Source organism: Cherax quadricarinatus, chromosome 24 (assembly GCF_038502225.1).
Source record: "Cherax quadricarinatus isolate ZL_2023a chromosome 24, ASM3850222v1, whole genome shotgun sequence".
In the NCBI taxonomy this organism is placed as follows: domain Eukaryota; kingdom Metazoa; phylum Arthropoda; class Malacostraca; order Decapoda; family Parastacidae; genus Cherax; species Cherax quadricarinatus.
This window is the reverse complement of record NC_091315.1, coordinates 20,369,135-20,389,889: the sequence shown is the minus strand read 5'-3', so window position 1 is coordinate 20,389,889 and position 20,755 is coordinate 20,369,135. Positions and strand designations below refer to the sequence as shown.

The window sequence follows — 20,755 nt, the reverse complement described above, 5'->3', positions numbered from 1 at the left end:
GGATGTACATGTTTATAGAGGGGCCACAGATATATCAGATCACTTTCTAGTTGTAGCTACACTGAGAGTAAAAGGTAGATGGGATACAAGGAGAATAGAAGCATCAGGGAAGAGAGAGGTGAAGGTTTATAAACTAAAAGAGGAGGCAGTTAGGGAAAGATATAAACAGCTATTGGAGGATAGATGGGCTAATGAGAGCATAGGCAATGGGGTCGAAGAGGTATGGGGTAGGTTTAAAAATGTAGTGTTAGAGTGTTCAGCAGAAGTTTGTGGTTACAGGAAAGTGGGTGCGGGAGGGAAGAGGAGCGATTGGTGGAATGATGATGTGAAGAGAGTAGTAAGGGAAAAAAAGTTAGCATATGAGAAGTTTTTACAAAGTAGAATTGATGCAAGGAGGGAAGAGTATATGGAGAAAAAGAGAGAGGTTAAGAGAGTGGTGAAGCAGTGTAAAAAGAGAGCAAATGAGAGAGAGGGTGAGATGTTATCAACAAATTTTGTTGAAAATAAGAAAAAGTTTTGGAGTGAGATTAACAAGTTAAGAAAGCCTAGAGAACAAATGGATTTGTCAGTTAAAAATAGGAGAGGAGAGTTATTAAATGGAGAGTTAGAGGTATTGGGAAGATGGAGGGAATATTTTGAGGAATTGTTAAATGTTGATGAAGATAGGGAAGCTGTGATTTCGTGTATAGGGCAAGGAGGAACAACATCTTGTAGGAGTGAGGAAGAGCCAGTTGTGAGTGTGGGGGAAGTTCGTGAGGCAGTAGGTAAAATGAAAGGGGGTAAGGCAGCCGGGATTGATGGGATAAAGATAGAAATGTTAAAAGCAGGTGGGGATGTAGTTTTGGAGTGGTTGGTGCAATTATTTAATAAATGTATGGAAGAGGGTAAGGTACCTAGGGATTGGCAGAGAGCATGCATAGTTCCTTTGTATAAAGGCAAAGGGGATAAAAGAGAGTGCAAAAATTATAGGGGGATAAATCTGTTGAGTATACCTGGCAAAGTGTATGTTAGAGTTATTATTGAAAGAATTAAGAATAAGACGGAGAATAGGATAACAGATGAACAAGGAGGCTTTAGGAAAGGTAGGGGATATGTGGACCAGGTGTTTACAGTGAAACATATAAGTGAACAGTATTTAGATAAGGCTAAAGAGGTCTTTGTGGTAATTATGGATTTGGAAAAGGCGTATGACAGGGTGGATAGGGGGGCAATGTGGCAGATGTTGCAGGTGTATGGTGTAGGAGGTAGGTTACTGAAAGCAGTGAAGAGTTTTTACGAGGATAGTGAGGCTCAAGTTAGAGTATGTAGGAAAGAGGGAAATTATTTCCCAGTAAAAGTAGGCCTTAGACAAGGATGTGTGATGTCACCGTGGTTGTTTAATATATTTATAGATGGGGTTGTAAGAGAAGTAAATGCGAGGGTCTTGGCAAGAGGCGTGGAGTTAAAAGATAAAGAATCACACATAAAGTGGGAGTTGTCACAGTTGCTCTTTGCTGATGACACTGTGCTCTTGGGAGATTCTGAAGAGAAGTTGCAGAGATTGGTGGATGAATTTGGTAGGGTGTGCAAAAGAAGAAAATTGAAAGTGAATACAGGAAAGAGTAAGGTTATGAGGATAACAAAAAGATTAGGTGATGAAAGATTGGATATCAGATTGGAGGGAGAGAGTATGGAGGAGGTGAATGTATTCAGATATTTGGGAGTGGACGTGTCAGCGGATGGGTCTATGAAAGATGAGGTGAATCATAGAATTGATGAGGGGAAAAGGGTGAGTGGTGCACTTAGGAGTCTGTGGAGACAAAGAACTTTGTCCTTGGAGGCAAAGAGAGGAATGTATGAGAGTATAGTTTTACCAACGCTCTTATATGGGTGTGAAGCATGGGTGATGAATGTTGCAGCGAGGAGAAGGCTGGAGGCAGTGGAGATGTCATGTCTGAGAGCAATGTGTGGTGTGAATATAATGCAGAGAATTCGTAGTTTGGAAGTTAGGAGGAGGTGCGGGATTACCAAAACTGTTGTCCAGAGGGCTGAGGAAGGGTTGTTGAGGTGGTTCGGACATGTGGAGAGAATGGAGCGAAACAGAATAACTTCAAGAGTGTATCAGTCTGTAGTGGAAGGAAGGCGGGGTAGGGGTCGGCCTAGGAAAGGTTGGAGGGAGGGGGTAAAGGAGGTTTTGTGTGCGAGGGGCTTGGACTTCCAGCAGGCATGCGTGAGCATATTTGATAGGAGTGAATGGAGACAAATGGTTTTTAATACTTGACGTGCTGTTGGAGTGTGAGCAAAGTAACATTTATGAAGGGGTTCAGGGAAACCGGCAGGCCGGACTTGAGTCCTGGAGATGGGAAGTACAGTGCCTGCATTCTGAAGGAGGGGTGTTAATGTTGCAGTTTAAAAACTGAAGTGTAAAGCACCCTTCTGGCAAGACAGTGATGGAGTGAATGATGGTGAAAGTTTTTGTTTTTCGGGCCACCCTGCCTTGGTGGGAATCGGCCAGTGTGATAAAAAAAAAAAAAAAAAAAAAAACTTAAAAAAAAGCACAAAAGCTGATGGATTTTAACGCTTTTTAGGGTCCAGAGTCCAAATCACAGAGGGTGCACCAGGGTCCAAGAATTTTTGAAGAAAAAAAAAAATTTTTCCTTACAGAATTAACCCTTTCAGGGTTTCGGTTGTACTAGTACAGCTTACGCCCCAGGGTTTTTGACGTACTAGTATGCCTAAATTCTAGCGCCCTCAAATCTAGTGAGAGAAAGCTGGTAGGCCTATACAGTAGGGCCCCGCTTTACGGCATTTCGCTTTATGGCATTTCGCTTTACAGTGTTCCGCTAATACGGTCATTTCAAATTAAGACCAAAACTCGCTATACGGCTCCCCCCACCTGACTTTGTAATACGGTCATTGCGCCCTACCCAGTTTGTTTACATTCTCTGTGAGATCCGTAAGCACTCTCTCCATTCTGTCTGGAAACTCCCAAATTTCAAGTGTTTTTAAAAGTTATTTCATATTTTATATATACGTACAGTGGACCCCCGGTTAACGATATTTTTTCACTCCGTAAGTATGTTCAGGTGCCAGTACTGACCGAATTTATTCCCATAAGGAATATTGTGAAGTAGATTAGTCCATTTCAGACCCCCAAACATACACGTACAAACGCACTTACATAAATACACTTACATAATTGGTCGCATTCGGAGGTAATCGTTATGCGGGGGTCCACTGTACTCTGATAATTATACTTATGTATACCAGTACCTAAATAAACTTACATACTGTGCTGGCATGCAGGTACACATTAAAATCAGTAAGAGTCTCTTATGTCTCCAGACGTCATATTAGTAACGATAATAATAATCACCGAGTCTCATTTAAATGTCGTATATTGCGTTAATAAACACATTTTCATTAAACCATCTATGATATTTTTTCAAAATTATATAATAAACACGATGCATAACATATAAAGATGATAAATACACCCCACAGTAGAATAAATAAACATAAATATGAGATGTGGTAGCCAGACGCATATTAGAAATGATAATTGTACTATTGTTATATGTATTATTATTATACATTATTTTATTATTTTATTATCACACTGGCCGATTCCCACCAAGGCAGGGTGGCCCGAAAAAGAAAAACTTTCACCATCATTCACTCCATCACTGTCTTGCCAGAAGGGTGCTTTACACTTCAGTTTAAACTGCAACATTAACACCCCTCCTTCAGAGTGCAGGCACTGTACTTCCCATCTCCAGGACTCAAGTCCGGCCTGCCGGTTTCCCTGAACCCCTTCATAAATGTTACTTTGCTCACACTCCAACAGCACGTCAAGTATTAAAAACCATTTGTCTCCATTCACTCCTATCAAACACGCTCACGCATGCCTGCTGGAAGTCCAAGCCCCTTGCACACAAAACCTCCTTTACCCCCTCCCTCCAACCTTTCCTATTCCGACCCCTACCCCGCCTTCCTTCCACTACAGACTGATACACTCTTGAAGTCACTCTGTTTCGCTCCCTTCTCTCTACATGTCCGAACCACCTCAACAACCCTTCCTCAGCCCTCTGGACAACAGTTTTGGTAATCCCGCACCTCCTCCTAACTTCCAAACTATGAATTCTCTGCATTATATTCACACCACACATTGCCCTCAGACATGACATCTCCACTGCCTCCAGCCTTCTCCTCGCTGCAACATTCATCACCCATGCTTCACACTCATATAAGAGCATTGGTAAAACTATACTCTCATACATTCCCCTTTTTGCCTCCAAGGACAAAGTTCTTTGTCTCCACAGACTCCTAAGTGCACCACTCACCCTTTTCCCCTCATCAATTCTATGATTCACCTCATCTTTCATAGACCCATCCGCTGACACATCCACTCCCAAATATCTGAATACATTCACCTCCTCCATACTCTCTCCCTCCAATCTGATATCCAATCTTTCATCACCTAATCTTTTTGTTATCCTCATAACCTTACTCTTTCCTGTATTCACTTTTAATTTTCTTCTTTTGCATACCCTACCAAATTCATCCACCAACCTCTGCAACTTCTCTTCAGAATCTCCCAAGAGCACAGTGTCATCAGCAAAGAGCAACTGTGACAACTCCCACTTTATGTGTGATTCTTTATCTTTTAACTCCACGCCTCTTGCCAAGACCCTCGCATTTACTTCTCTTACAACCCCATCTATAAATATATTAAACAACCACGCTGACATCACACATCCTTGTTAAGGCCTACTTTTACTGGGAAATAATTTCCCTCTTTCCTACATACTCTAACTTGAGTCTCACTATCCTCGTAAAAACTCTTCACTGCTTTCAGTAACCTACCTCCTACACCATACACCTGCAACATCTGCCACATTGCCCCCCTATCCACCCTGTCATATGCCTTTTCCAAATCCATAAATGCCACAAAGACCTCTTTAGCCTTATCTAAATACTGTTCACTTATATGTTTCACTGTAAACACCTGGTCCACACACCCCCTACCTTTCCTAAAGCCTCCTTGTTCACCTGCTATCCTATATCCTATTCTCCGTCTTACTCTTAATTCTTTCAATAATAACTCTACCATACACTTTACCAAGTATACTCAACAGACTTATCCCCCTATAATTTTTGCACTCTCTTTTGTCCCCTTTGCCTTTATACAGAGGAACTATGCATGCTCTCTGCCAATCCCTAGGTACCTTACCCTTTTCCATACATTTATTAAATAATTGCACCAACCACTCCAAAACTATATCCCCACCTGCTTTTAACATTTCTATCTTTATCCCATCAATCCTGGCTGCCTTACCCCCTTTCATTTTACCTACTGCCTCACGAACTTCCCCCACACTCACAACTGGCTCTTCCTCACTTCTACAAGATGTTATTCCTCCTTGCCCTATACACGAAATCACAGCTTCCCTATCTTCATCAACATTTAACAATTCCTCAAAATATTCCCTCCATCTTCCCAATACCTCTAACTCTACATTTAATAATAATAATAATAATCACCGAGTCTCATTAAATGTCATATATTATGTTAATATACACATTTTCATTAATCCATCCATGATATTTTTTTCAAAATTATATAATAAACATGATACATAACATATGAAGATGATAAATTTACCCCACAATAGAATAAATAAACATAAATATGAGATGTGGTAGCCAGATAACTTGTACAAGTGATGGCAAGAATAACATTTTCTCTAATCTAACATAAGAGAAAATGTGTTACTGGGTGTAACTAGAAAATTATTCCTTTTGTATGTATGTAAGTTTATTCAGGTATACACAAATACAGTTACATAGATTATCATACATAACAGCATATGTGCAGAGAACCTAGGATAACCCAAAAAAGTCAGAGTGACTTATTTCCATTGCCTTCACTCAGAGCGTCATTTCTTCTCAAAATGATGTTACATGAGAATGGGAGTGTTCTTTATTTATTCTACCATATCAATGTAGAGACAACTTGTACACAATGTAACTTGTACACAAACCAGATGTGTACACTTTGTTGTTTACAAAACTTACTTTCGCCTGGTGTGTTTACATAACTCTGCGCCTGTTCTCCCTCATGCACTCATTCTCTTTCTCTCTCATTTATTCGTTTTATCTCATTTACTTACTCCTGACCCTACATTAAGACTACGAATATTTTAAGGTAAGTAATGAGTGAACTGTATATACATTTTATCGCTCTGGGATGCTTAAATATCATAGCATAGTATGTGTGGGTGGGTTGGCCTGGTATGGTAGCCCGGCTGACTACCATACATACCACACTTGATTTCTTACAATAAATACTACTCATCTCACCCTAGATTAAGACTACAAATATTTTAAGGTAAGTAATGAGTAAACTGTATATGCATTTTATCGCTCTGGGATGCTTAAATGTATAGAATATTATGTGGCCTGGTATGGTACCCCGGCTGACTACCATACATACCACGCTTGATTTCTTACAATAAATACTACTTGTCTCACCCTAGATTGACCCTTAAACGGTTGAAACGTATATATACGTCCACGCGCGTAGCGCCCCAAACGTATATATACATTTTCTTTGTCATTCATTCAACATTGCCACATTAAGCCTGAGTCACATAGACATGAGAGAATGGGTGTGCACACTCACTGTGTGTCATATTAAAATAATTAGGGATGCCTGGGTACCATATGCTCTTTTTTCCTTTTAAAAGAAAAGATTGTTTTTTTCTTCAAAAAAGTTGGGGCGCTACGCGAGTGAACGTATATATACGTTTGGACCGTTTAAGGGTTAAGACTATAAATACTTTAAGGTAAGTAATGAGTGCACTATGTGTGTATTGTACCTTTTTATTGTTTTTTGATGCCTAGTTCTATTGCTAACTTAATATATGTAAGTGTAAACTTGTTATCTAGTATTTGTATGCATTTATAAGTGGAAAAAAAGGGTGTTCAACTTTACGGCGATTTCTGCTTTACGGCGGTAGCCTGGAACCTAACCTGCCGTGTAAGTGGAGCCCTACTGTATATGAAAGAATAGGTCTATGTGGTCAGTGTGCGAAGTGTAAAAAAAATCCTGCAGCACACAGTCCTTAATGAGAAAAATAAAAACTTTGACCATGTTTTTGGATTAACCCTTTCAGGGTCCAAGGCCCAAATCTGGAGTCATGCACCAGTGTCCAAGATATTTCAAAAAAAAAATTTGTCATTTTTTTTCTTATGAAATCGTAGAGAATCTTTTTGTGAAGGTAATAAAACAAAAAGTACGAAAATTGGTGGAAAATTGACGAAATTATGCTCTCGCGAATTTTGATGTGTCAGCGATATTTACGAATCGGCGATTTTGCCGACTTTGACTCCCATTTTAGGCCAATTACATTATTCCAATCAACCAAATTCTTAGCTATTTCACTAGTATTACTTCTATTCTATCGATTGAGCACAAGAAATCGCCAAGTCAACTGTTTCAACTACAAAATAAAGTGATCGGAAATTGTTAATTTGGCCAATTTAACACAAAGTTCAAAATATTCCAATTTCAAAATAGGGTCCAGAATGAACAATGTAGGCATTCCTGGCACTAAACTAACATTTCCTCTGTTCATTAGTTATGTTTTGAGGCTTTACAAATAAATTCCATTTTGATTTTTTATTCACATAATGAATTTTTATTCACACCAAAAAATAGAAGATTTACTGTTATGCAATACTGTAATAATTGTATAAATATCATCACCATATTTGTGAATGTATATTAGACCCACCAGCTGATGTGTATTAGACGTGTGAGGTTGTTTGTTTACTCTTGAATATCGGCAAAAATTTAACATTTCCGCTACTTTGAGCTCAGTTTCAAGCCATTTCCAATGCTAAAACCAATCAAAATCATCTCTATTTCTGTAATATGTCTTCCATTCTATCAAATGAGACCAAGAAATCGCAAATACAACTATAAAAAACATACGAAAAAACACTGCAAAGTTGCTGTTTTAATCGAAAAATCATGATTTCATTTTTTTTCTCTCATTATGCACAGTGTGCTGCAGGATCTGTTTTATGTGGTGCACACATACCACATAGATGTATTCTCTCATATCTAGGCCCAAATGTACCACTCACAGTTTATCAGAGTGAGCTGAGCTCATGGCGTAGATCTACGGTTTGGACCCTGAACGTAAAGCCGTAGATCTACGGGACGGACCCTGAAAGGGTTAAAACAGCGACTTTGTACTGTATTTTCCTATGGTATTTATTGTTGTATTCTAGTTTTCCTGGTCTCATTTTATAGAATGGAAGACATGTTACAGAAATTGAGATGATTTTGAATGGTTTTACAATGAAAAGTACCTTGAAATTGAGCTCAAAATAGCAGAAATGTTCCATTTTTACCAAAGTTCAAAGGTAAACAAATCATGCCAAGCATCCAATACACATCAACTGGTAAGTCTTATATTCTTTCACAAGTGCGCCGATATTATTTATATCAGTTCTACACTAATGCAGTAGTCTGCATAACAGTAAATCTTCTATTTTTTGTAAGAATAAAAATTCAAAGTGGAAAGCCAAAGAAATATAAGAGGGGCCTGGGGATGTGACTAACAAACAGAGAACTTGTTGTTTTAGTGCCAGAAATGTCTTTCTTGTTTATTCTGGACTCTATTCAGAAATTGGCATATTTTGAAATTTGTGTGAAATTGGCAAAATTGCTAAATTCTGACCACTGTATTGGATAGTTGAAATCGGTAAATGGGTGGTTTCTTGTACTTATTTGATAGCAAAAATCGAGTTCTAGCAAAATAGTTATAATTTTTGTCAACTAGTACACTGGAATTAGCCGAAAATAGGGCTCAAAGTGGGCAAAATCACCGATGCGTAAACATCGTCGAGACCGATAACTTCACGAGAGCATAATTCCATAAGTTTTCCACCAAATTTCATACTTTTGGTGTCATTATGATCGGGAAAAGTTTCTCTATCTTTTCATAAGAATTTTTTTTTTTTTTTTTTTGAAATTTGGGGGACCCTGAGAACGAGTCTCTGAGAGGGCCTGTGGACCCTGAAAGGGTTAAAGATAATAATTTTATGTAGGTAATAAAACAAAAAAAATTTCAATCAGTAGTTACTGAGATATAGAGGCATGAAGTTGACCCTCAATGACCTGGTGGCGGCAGCATCAGCGACTTCCGTAAAGTCCCATTATTTTATTTCAGGTTTTTGTTACTTTTTTTTTCTTTTCAATTTTTTTTTTCCAGTAACTTTTGTGGCTTTTGAGACCAATATAATAATACAATGTATAATTGTACACTCACTGTATTCAACACAATAACTGCACAAATTTGTTCATCATTATATTGCTTACAAAACTTGTTTACAAGTGTATTGTAAACAAAATAATGATGAAAATAGTGTGATTATTGTATTGAATACAACGGTACCATATAGTACCATATGGTACAATGGTACCATAGAGTGCAAGGGTACCATATGGTACAATGGTACCATAGAGTGCAAGGGTACCATATGGTACAATGGTACCATATGGTACAATGGTACCATATGGTACAATGATACCATATGGCACATTGTACCATATAGTACCATTGTACCATATAGTACCATTGTACCATATAGTACCATTGTACCATATAGTACTGTTGTATTCAACACAATTACTGCACTAATATTTTCATCATTATTTCATTTACAATAATTGTTTACAACAAAAAATATGCAAAAATGTTGTTTATTAGTAATATTCTATTATAAATTTTTACATATGTACAGCCATTGGACATGTTCTTAGAGGTGGATGACAAAGTGCTTTGTCTTGGAAACTGCTGAGTCAGTGGCTTGTGTCCCCGCTCACTCTCAGTCCTGGCTGGTGCCTCGTGGCACCACTACCACCTATGACCATGTGGTACAGGGTCTCATATGTCACAGGGTACCATATGGTACAGGGTACCATATGGTACAGGATACCATATGGTACAGATACAGGGATCCCTATGGAAATAAGTCACCCTGATTTTTTGGGTTATCCTAGGATTTTATACATACACTGCAATGTATGATAATCTATTTAACTGTATTTGTGTATGCCTGAACAAACTTACTCAAGCACATGTGGTGTCATAAGTTTACTTAGGTATACCCAAATAAAATTACATATAGTATTATACATAGCAGCATGTGTGTGGAGACCTAGGACAACTCAAAAAAGTCACAGACTTATTTCCATTAGGGTCCCTGTACCATATGGTACAATGTACCATTTGGTATAATGTACCATATGGTACAATGTACCATATGGTACAATGTACCATATGGTACATTGTACCATATACCAATGTACCACATGATACCATTGTATATTTATTTATTTATTTATTTATTAAATTGAACATGATACAGAGAAGTACAAAAGAATACAGTTAAATGCAGCATGCCAAAGCCACTTGAATGCATAGCATTACGGGCAGGCTTAAAATTAACTTAAGATTAACTAAGCAATGAAGTATTCAGTGGTAAAACATTATTGTAAACAGATAACAATTAAGCACAAATGAGTATTACAAAAAACAGGTCGTATGGTTGCTTGCATTGCTGTACAATCGGTATTTATTTATTTATTTATGGGCAGGCTTAAAATTAACTTAAGATTAACTAAGCAATGATATATTCAGTGGTACAAAAATTTTTGTAAAACAGATAACAATTTAGTACAAATGAGTATTACAAAGACAGGTCATATGGTCATTTACTGTGTTGCTGTGTAATCAGTAGAATGGAGTATTCTGTTAGGTAATGAAGTTAAATAGTAACAAAGTTTGATTGGGTCACAGGTTGACATTCATGAGATACAATAATGAGATACATATATGAGACATATATGGTACATTGTACCATATGGTACTATAGGTACCATATGGTACCATATGGTACAATGGTGCTGTAGAACTATGGCCGTAAAACTATGGCACGGACCCTGAAAGGGTTAAGGAAATGTTTGGATGAATGCTCAGAGTATATGCTCATTCACCAGGGAGACTGACTCACCTACACAGCGGTGGGAGGCAAGCTGATGTGTATAATACAGCCGATTTATAAGTCACCAGCCGAAATACGGAGCAAAATTTGGCCCAAGAACCGGCCTAAATACGAATCAAGCGATAAACACAGCGGTCGACATTCAGGGTTCCACTGTGCTTCTTATCTTAAATTGTGGGTGCTGGTGTTTGTTGATGATTGTGAAGAGAGTGGAGAGTTATGTTGTGGCCCTACTGGGCTGAGGTGGATGGTAGAGGTTCTGGTACTGAAGTTGATGGTTGTACTGGAGTGTGCATAAATTCTGTAATGGATTTCTCTTTTATTTTACCCTGAAGTACATTACACAGCTGACAGTAAGGCATCAGCTGCTCTAGACACCATTTCAGAGCACTGCTTCTAGATTTTTCAGGGTCAGTCAGTCAAGTCAGTCAATCAGTAAACCAGTTAAGTCAGTCAGTCAGTAAGTAAAGTCAAGTAAGTCAGTCCAGTAAGTCAGTCAAATAAGTCAGTAAGTCAGTCAAGTCAGTATGTCAGTCAGGTAAGTCGGTATGTCAGTCAAGTAAGTCAGTATGTCAGTCAAGTAAGTCAGTATGTCAGTCAAGTAAGTCAGTATGTCAGTCAAGTAAGTCAGTCAGTCACGTAAGTCAGTTATTCATCACACAAACTCGTATAATTATCTCATTCTTTATAATTTCACAAAGTGGTGTTTCATTAAGGCCATAGGCTATCTCTTGTCTAATATCTCTGTTTTCTTTGTAGCTCTAAGACTTAAACACTTACACCTTTTCTTAACACTTTAAGCAAACACTGGTATGCCTACTGGGTGCCATGATTGCTTGGCACACATAAGATATGGCAATTAAAGGATCAAAACACAATTCACAAACACAGCTAGCTCCTAAGACAATGGAAATGAACAGTATTCACGAAGACTGGGATGGTTGTGGCAAGAGTGTCGGGGGTGGCAGGGAATGGTGGTAGGTCTCCCCCGCTGACCCACAACAAGGCGGCAGCTTGAGCTGACGGTAAAGCACTGCTTCAAAGAACTGCTTCTAGATTTGTCAGGGTCCTCTTCAGTGAAAAAGTCTAACTTAAGTCAGTCAGTCAGTCAATCAATAAGTCAGTCAAGTAAGTCAGTCTAGTAAGTCAAGCCAGTAAAGTCAGTCAGTTAGTCAAGTAAGTCAGTCAAGTAAGTCAGTCAAGTAAGTCAGTCAAGTAAGTCAGTCAAGTAAGTCAGTCTAGTAAGTCAAGCCAGTAAAGTCAGTCAGTCAAGTCAGCCAGTCAGTTAGTCAAGTCAGTCAGTTAAGTCAGCCAGTCAAGTCAGTCAGTCAGTCATCACACAAACTCGTATATTTACCTCATTCTTTTTAATTGTGCAGTGATGCTTCATTAAAATCATAGGCTATCTCTTGTCTAATATCTCTATAGTTTCTTCATTAATTCTAAAACTAAACACTTATACGTTTTCTTGCCACTTTCAGGAACACTCGTATGCCTACTGGGTGCTATGACTGCTTGGCCGATACAAGATATGGCAATTAAAAGATCATAACAATTCACACACACACAGTTAGCTCCTAAAACAATGGAACTGAACACATGTCTGTGTAGCATAATGGTCTACTGTACTGTACTTTGGTGGGAGATGGCTGGTGTGAAAAAAAAAATTATTTCCCAGCCATATAAAAGTGTACACCTTTCCAGCATCCATAACTTCAACATTATCAGTATCCTCATTTCCAGATATTATCACTCAGATATGTATCACTTCTCTCATCAGAAGAGCAAGCACCAACCAGCCTGACCAGTCAGGGACCCGACCATGAGTAGCAGATGGTGAATCAAGCTATACCACAGGCGGGGATAGAACCCATAATCAGAGAGTTATGTAACTCCAGACTGACACGTTCTGACTCTCTGACAACGGGTTCTATCCAAGCCATGGTATGGTTTGTTTGCAATCATGCCATTACAATTTCATGAGTAATGGTGAATGAAGCTTTCAACAATTGAGCTGTACAACCCAAACGGGTTTAGCACTTCATAAAATACAATACTTTTGTTACTGCTGCGAGCAGCAACTGGATAAGCCATTTGTTCTTTGCAATGAAACAAATAGGTTACAATGTCTAAGTAGTAAGTAACAGAGTAATGGTACTCAATTTGATATTGTAATGGACAATAGTCAATCAGTTAGAATTTAATTTTTAAGTTGACTGTAACTGCGGCAATATGGATTATTACTTTATAATGATATTTTATGCATTTACAATCATTTTCCTTGAATGTAAATAATGAACACCAAAAATACAACATACCTTGAGGGAAACTGCAGGGCATTTAAATTCCACCCACGCTTACTCATATTATCTGAAAGTGTGTAAATGTTGAATATGTTGGACCCAATTGCAACTACCGAAACATCAGGCTTCCCATACACAAAGATACCAGGAATTGCACGACATCTGAAACAAAAATAAGGCATTAGTTTCCTTTTGTTTCACATGCACAAAAATTAGAAAGATACAAATGTAGCAGTAATAATTTCTAGTTCTGTTTGCATGCCTAAAGATAATTCATACTTCAGTTTATTTTACAGATTAACACTATTATTTTGGCTTTAGAGTAGGTAGAGGATGTGTAGATCAAGTGTTTACATTGAAGCATATATGTAAACAGAATTTAGATAAAGTTAAGGAACTTTTCATTGCATTTATGGATTTAGAAAAGGCATATGATAGAGTGGATAGGGGAGCAATGTGGCAGATGTTGCAAGTATACTGAATAGGTGGTAAGTTACTAAATGCTGTAAAGAGTATTTATGAAGATAGTGAGGCTCAGGTTAGGGTGTGTAGAAGAGAGGCAGATTACTTCCCGGTAAAAGTAGGTCTTAGACAGGGATGTGTAATGTCACCATGGTTGTTTAATATATTTAAAGATGGGGTTGTAAAAGAAGTAAATGCTAGGGTGTTGGGGAGAGGGGTGAGATTAAATTATGGGGAATCAAATACAAAATGGGAGTTGACACAGTTACTTTTTGCTGATGATACTGTGTTTATGAGTGATTCTAAAGAAAAGTTGCAAAGGTTAGTGGACGAGTTTGGGAGGGTGTGTAAAGGTAGAAAGTTGAAAGTGAACATAGATAAGAGTAATGTGATGAGGGTATCAAATGATTTAGATAAAAAAAATTGGGAGGGGTGTTAATGTTGCAGTTTAAAAACTGTAGTGTAAAGCACCCTTCTGGCAAGACAGTGATGGAGCGAATGATGGTGAAAGTTTTTCTTTTTCGGGCCACCCTGCCTTGGTGGGAATCGGCCAGTGTGATAATAAAAAAAATAAAAAAAAATTGGATATCACACTGGAGAGAAGGAGTATGGAAGAAGTGAATGTTTTCAGATACATTATTTGGGAGTTAATGTGTCAGCAGATGGGTTTATGAAGGATGAAGTTAACCATAGAATTGATGAGGGGAAAAAAGTGAGTGGTGCATTGAGGTATATGTGGAGACAAAAAATGTTATCAATGGAGGCAAAGAAGGGAATGTATGAAAGTATAATGGTTGAAACACTCTTATATAGGTGTGAAGTATAGGTTGTAAATGGTGCAGCGAGGAGGCGGGTGGAGGCAGTGGAGATGTCCTGTCTAAGGGCAATGTGTGGTGTAAATACTATGCAGAGAATTCGAAGTGTGGAAATTAGGATGTGTGGAGTTAATAAGAGTATTAGTCAGAGGGCTGAAGAGGGGTTGTTGAGGTGGTCTGGTCATTTACAGAGAATGGATTAAAATAGAATGACATAAGGTGTTTATCTGCAATGAAAGCAAACTGCAAATTTTTGGCCACACTGCCCAATCTAACACATTTTTAAGGAAATCCATTTCTGCCTGAGCTTAGACAAACAAGGCAGACTGAGGTGCATCCTTTACAACACTACAAGCATCAATGGCCCAAAGGTGTTACCTTTCCTCTCACTAGCCAATGTGACGCCTTTCATAAAAATATGGTAAACTTCTGTCTTAACTGTAAACATTAAATTACTATATACTGAAGTCACTCATCTGGACAACTGATAAAAGTTAGAAGAATGACAAAACAAGATGAGAAGTAGTTATATAGCTAGTGTAAAGAAGTCAAACTTACCCCTCCTCTATCTTTTTGGCTGTCTGAATGATTTTCCTTGTGTAGTTAACATAACCCTGGTGACCATGGTACACAAGAGCTGCCCAACTTGCTGCTACAATTCCTGTCACAACACACACAGCCAGTGATTATCATAAACATGTAATGTACTCATATAATAATAATAATCATCATCATCATAATAATAATAATAAGTATAGCATACTAAAAAGAAAAAGAAGAAAACTGTCAAAGTGAGATGTTTGAATGTGCGTGAATGTTGCGTGAATGATAAGGGATGATTGTGGATGTTATGAGTGAAAAGAAGCTGGATGTCCTGGTTTTAAGTGAAACAAAGCCGAAGGGGATAAGAGAGTTTCAACGGGGAGAAATAAATGGGATTACGTTAGGGGTTTCAAATAGAGTTAGAACTAAAGAAGGAGTAGCAATAATGTTGAAGGATAAGTTATGGCAGGAAAAGAGGAAATATAAATGTATAAATTCAAGGATTATGGGGAGTAAAATAAGGGTTGGATGTGAAAAGTGGGTTATAGAAAGTGTTTATGCACCTGGAGAAAAGAGAAGTGTAGAGGAGAGAGAGAAAGATTTTGGGAAATGTTCAGCGAGTGCATGGGAAGTTTTGAACCAAGTGAGAGAGTACTTGTGGTAGGGGATCTCAATGCTAAAGTGGGTAAAAATGTTGTGGAGCGAGTAGTAGGTAAATTTGGGGTGCCAGGGGTAAATGAAAATGGGGAGCCTTTAATTGAGCTATGTATAGAAAGAGGTTTGGTAAGAAGTAATACGCATTTTATGAAAAAGGGGATAAATAAGTATACAAGGTATGATATAGCATGTAATGAAAGTAGTTTGTTAGATTATGTATTGGTGGATAAAAAGTTGATGGGTAGGCTTCAGGATGTACATGTTTATAGAGGGGCAATGGATAAATTGTATCATTACAGTGGACCCCCGACTTACGATGGCCTCTACCTACAATAAAACCGACTTATGATGCTTGTCAGCGTAAAAATTTGACCCCAACCTACGTTGAAAAACTCGACTTACATCATTCGTCCCTTACGCGTCCACCCGTCCATCTGGCCTGAGCGCGCCTCAGCTACCCTTCCTTCAGTTAGTGTGCCAATGTTTACAAGCCAATTCCAGTGTTTTTAGTGCTTGTAACTGCTAAATAAGGCACCATGGTCCTTATGGAAGGAGATTCCCCTTCCAAAAAATAATACACTGCCATCATCTCCCCTCCTCCCATCCCATCCCATCACTCATCACCACATCTTCAATAAAAGTAAGTGTCATTTATCCTTCATTACACAATATATATTGTGCATGTATCCTTCTGTTTGTGTGTAGGAAAATGTATATTTCATGTGGTAAAAATATTTTTTTTTCATACTTTTGTGTGTCTTGAACGGATTAATTTGATTTCCATTATTTCTTATGGGGAAAATTAATTCGACTTACGATAATATCGTCTTACGGTGTGCTCTCTGGAACGGATTAATAACCTAAGTTGGGAGTCCACTGTATTTAGTTGTAGTTACAGTTAGAGTAAGAGGTGAAAGTATATAAACTAAGGGAGGAGGAAGTTAGGGTGAGATATAAGCAACTATCCCAGAAAGGTGGGCTAATGCAAGTGTAAGTAGTGGGGGGGTTGAAGAGGGTTGGGATAGTTTTAAAAATGCAGTATTAGAATGTGGGGCAGAAGTTTGTGGCTAGAGGAGGGTAGGTGCAGGAGGAAAGAGGAGTGACTGGTGCAATGATGAAGTAAAGGGTGTGATAAAAGAGAAAATTGTAGCTTATGAGAGGTTTTTACAAAACAGAAGTGTTATAAGAAGAGTAGAGTATATGGAGAGTAAAAGAAAGGAGAAGAAAGTGGTGAGAGATTGCAAAAGGAGAGCAGATGATAGAGTGGGAGAGGCACTGTCATGAAATTTTGCAGAAAATAAGAAAAAAATTTGGAGATAAACAAGTTAAGAAAGCCTAGGGAACGAATGAATTTCTGTTAAAAACAGAGTAGGGGAGTTAGTAGATGAGGAGCTGGAGGTATTGGGTAGATGGCGGGAATATTTTGAGGAACTTTTAAATGTCGATGAAGATAGAGACGCAGTAATCTCATGCACTGGCCAGGGAGGCATTACATCTTTTAGGAATGAAAAAGAGTAGGATGTGAGTGTGGGGGAGGTGCATGAGGCACTACATAGAATGAAAGGGGGTAAAGCAGCTGGAACTGATGGGATCATGACAGAAATGTTAAAAGCAGGGGGAGGGGATATAGTGTTGGAGTGGTTGTTATTTTTGTCTGATAAATGTATGAAAGAGGGGAAGGCACCTAGGGATTGGCAGAGAATATGTATAGTTCCTTTATATAAAGGGAAGGGGGACAAAAGAGATTGTAAAAATTATAGGGCAATAAGTTTACTGAGTATACCAGGTAAAGCGTATTTTAGGGATATTATTGAAAAAATCGAGGTAAGACAGATAGTGGGATTGCAGATGAGCAAGGAGGCTTTAAAGTGGGTAGGGGATGTGTAGATCAAGTGTTTACATTAACAGCATTTAGATAAAGGTAGGGAAGTTTTCATTGCATTTATGGATTTAAAAAAGGCATATGACAGAGTGGATAGGGAAGCAATGTAGCAGAAGTTGCAAGTATATGGAATAGGCAGTAAGTTACTAAATGATGTAGAGAGTTTTTATGAGGATAGTGAGGCTCAGATTAGGGTGTGTAGGAGAGAGGGAGATTACTTCCTTGCAAAAGTAGGTCTTAGACAGGGATGTGTAATGTCACCATAGTTGTTTAATATATTTATAGATGGGGTTGTGAAAAAAGTAAATGTTAGGGTGTTAGGGAGAGGGGTGGGATTAACCCTTTCAGGGTCCAAGGCCAAAATCTGAAGGGGTGCCCCAGTGTCCAAGAAATTTTGAAAAAAAAAAAAAAAAATTATTTTTCTTACAGAATTAAAGATAATATTTTTGTGAAGGTAATAAAACAAAAAAAAAAAGTTTCTGATCAGTAGTTACTGAGATACAGCGGCGGGAAGTTGACCCAAAATGACCGGGTGGCGACAACATCAGTGACTTCCACAAAATCGCATTTTTTTATTTTACGTTTTTTATACTTTTTTCTTTTCTTTTCTAGTTTTTTCTTTTTCTAGTAACATTTGTGGCCTGTGAGACCAATATAATGTATATTGTATAAGTGTACACTCATTGTATTCAACACAATACCTGCACTAATTTGTTTATCATTATGTTACTTACAAAACTTGTTTACAAGTTTATTGTAAACAAAATGATGAAAATATTAGTGCAGTTATTGAGTTGAATACAACGGTATAGGTCCTCCATCACAAATCCGGCATCATTGGGACCTGTAGTGTGCTGGATTACTGAGTTTGCCGGATTACAGAGTAGTTAGGTTACAATACTAATAAAATTAAGCAACTTGACTTACACAAAGTTAATTGAACATCGGCAAAAATCAAACATTTCCGCTACTTTGAGCTCAATTTCAAGGTACTTTTCGTCATGAAAGCAATCAAAATCATGTCTATTTCTGTAATATATCTTCCATTCTATCAAATGAGTCCAAAAAAATGAGAACACAACCATAAAAAACATACAAAAATACAGTGGAACCTCTACTTGCGAGTTTAATCCATTCCATGACCTTGCTCGCAACTGGATTTGCTCGTTTGCGTAGTCAATTTTCCTCATTTAAATTAATTGAAATGCAATTAATCCATTCCAGTGGAATTCTGTACTTCAATAATTTCGCTAATATCAACTCTACGGCTTATTTATCTATCTCACTTCATCTAATATGACATAATAAACAATATAAATAACATACAAACCTGATATATACTCTAGAATTAATAAAATATGTCATTCATGTAAAGATTACTAAAAAGAATAAGAAGAAGAAAATTGTCAAAGTGGGAAGTCTGAATGTGCGTGGATGTTGTGCAGATGATAAGAAAGAGATGATTGTGGATGTTATGAATGAGAAGAAGCTGGATGTCCTGGCTTTAAGTGAAACAAAGCTGAAGGGGGTGGGAGAGTTTCAGTGGAGAGGAATAAATGGGATTAGGTCAGGGGTTTCAAATAGAGTTAGAGCTAAAGAAGGAGTAGCAATAATGTTGAAGGATAAGCTATGGCAGGAAAAGAGGGACTATAAATGTATTAATTCAAGGATTATGTGGAGTAAAATAAAGATTGGATGTGAAAAGTGGGTTATAATAAGCGTGTATGCACCTGGAGAAGAGAGAAGTGTAGAGGAGAGAGAGAGATTTTGGGAAATGTTGAGTGAATGCGTGGGGAGTTTTGAATCAAGTGTGAGAGTAATGGTGGTTGGGGATTTCAATGCTAAAGTGGGTAAAAATGTTATGGAAGGAGTAGTAGGTAAATTTGGGGTGCCAGGGGTAAATGTAAATGGGGAGCCTTTAATTGAGCTATGTGTAGAAAGAAATTTGGTAATAAGTAATACATATTTTATGAAAAAGAGGATAAATAAATATACAAGGTATGATGTAGCACGTAATGAAAGTAGTTTATTAGATTATGTATTGGTGGATAAAAGGTTGATGGGCAGGCTCCAGGATGTACATGTTTATAGAGGGGCAACTGATATATCGGATCATTATTTAGTTGTAGCTACAGTTAGAGTAAGAGGTAGATGGGAAAAGAGGAAGGTGGCAACAACAAGTAAGAGGGAGGTGAAAGTGTATAAACTAAGGGAGGAGGAAGTTCGGGTGAGATATAAGCGACTATTGGCAGAAAGGTGGGCTAGTGCAAAGATGAGTAGTGGGGGGGTTGAAGAGGGTTGGAATAGTTTTAAAAATGCAGTATTAGAATGTGGGGCAGAAGTTTGTGGTTATAGGAGGGTGGGGGCAGGAGGAAAGAGGAGTGATTGGTGGAATGATGAAGTAAAGGGTGTGATAAAAGAGAAAAAGGTAGCTTATGAGAGGTTTTTACAAAGCAGAAGTGTTATAAGAAGAGCAGAGTATATGGAGAGTAAAAGAAAGGTAAAGAGAGTGGTGAGAGAGTGCAAAAGGAGAGCAGATGATAGAGTGGGAGAGGCACTGTCAAGAAATTTTAATGAAAATAAGAAAAAATTTTGGAGTGAGTTAAACAAGTTAAGAAAGCCTAGGGAAAATATGGATTTGTCAGTTAAAAACAGAGTAGGGGAGTTAGTAGATGGGGAGATGGCGGTATTGGGTAGATGGCGAGAATATTTTGAGGAACTTTTAAATGTTAAGGAAGAAACAGAGGCAGTAATTTCATGCACTGGTCAGGGAGGTATACCATCTTTTAGGAGTGAAGAAGAGCAGAATGTAAGTGTGGGGGAGGTACGTGAGGCATTACGTAAAATGAAAGGGGGTAAAGCAGCTGGAACTGATGGGATCATGACAGAAATGTTAAAAGCAGGGGGGGATATAGTGTTGGAGTGGTTGGTACTTTTGTTTAATAAATGTATGAAAGAGGGGAAGGTACCTAGGGATTGGCAGAGAGCATGTATAGTCCCTTTATATAAAGGGAAAGGGGACAAAAGAGACT

General features: G+C 38.0%; 1 protein-coding gene across 5 annotated transcripts in view; it reads right to left on the bottom strand.

Moving 5' to 3' along the window:
• Sply (Sphingosine-1-phosphate lyase) overlaps positions 1-20,755 on the bottom strand; it is a 284,903-nt gene that overhangs the window by 49,525 nt on the left and 214,623 nt on the right. For all 5 annotated transcript variants that reach the window (XM_070088235.1, XM_070088236.1, XM_070088234.1 and 2 more), the window contains 2 exons: positions 15,200-15,302; positions 13,380-13,526 (listed from right to left, as the gene is read on the bottom strand). In XM_070088235.1, the coding sequence (XP_069944336.1) occupies positions 13,380-13,526; positions 15,200-15,302 (250 nt within the window). The remainder of the gene's footprint in view (positions 1-13,379; positions 13,527-15,199; positions 15,303-20,755) is intronic.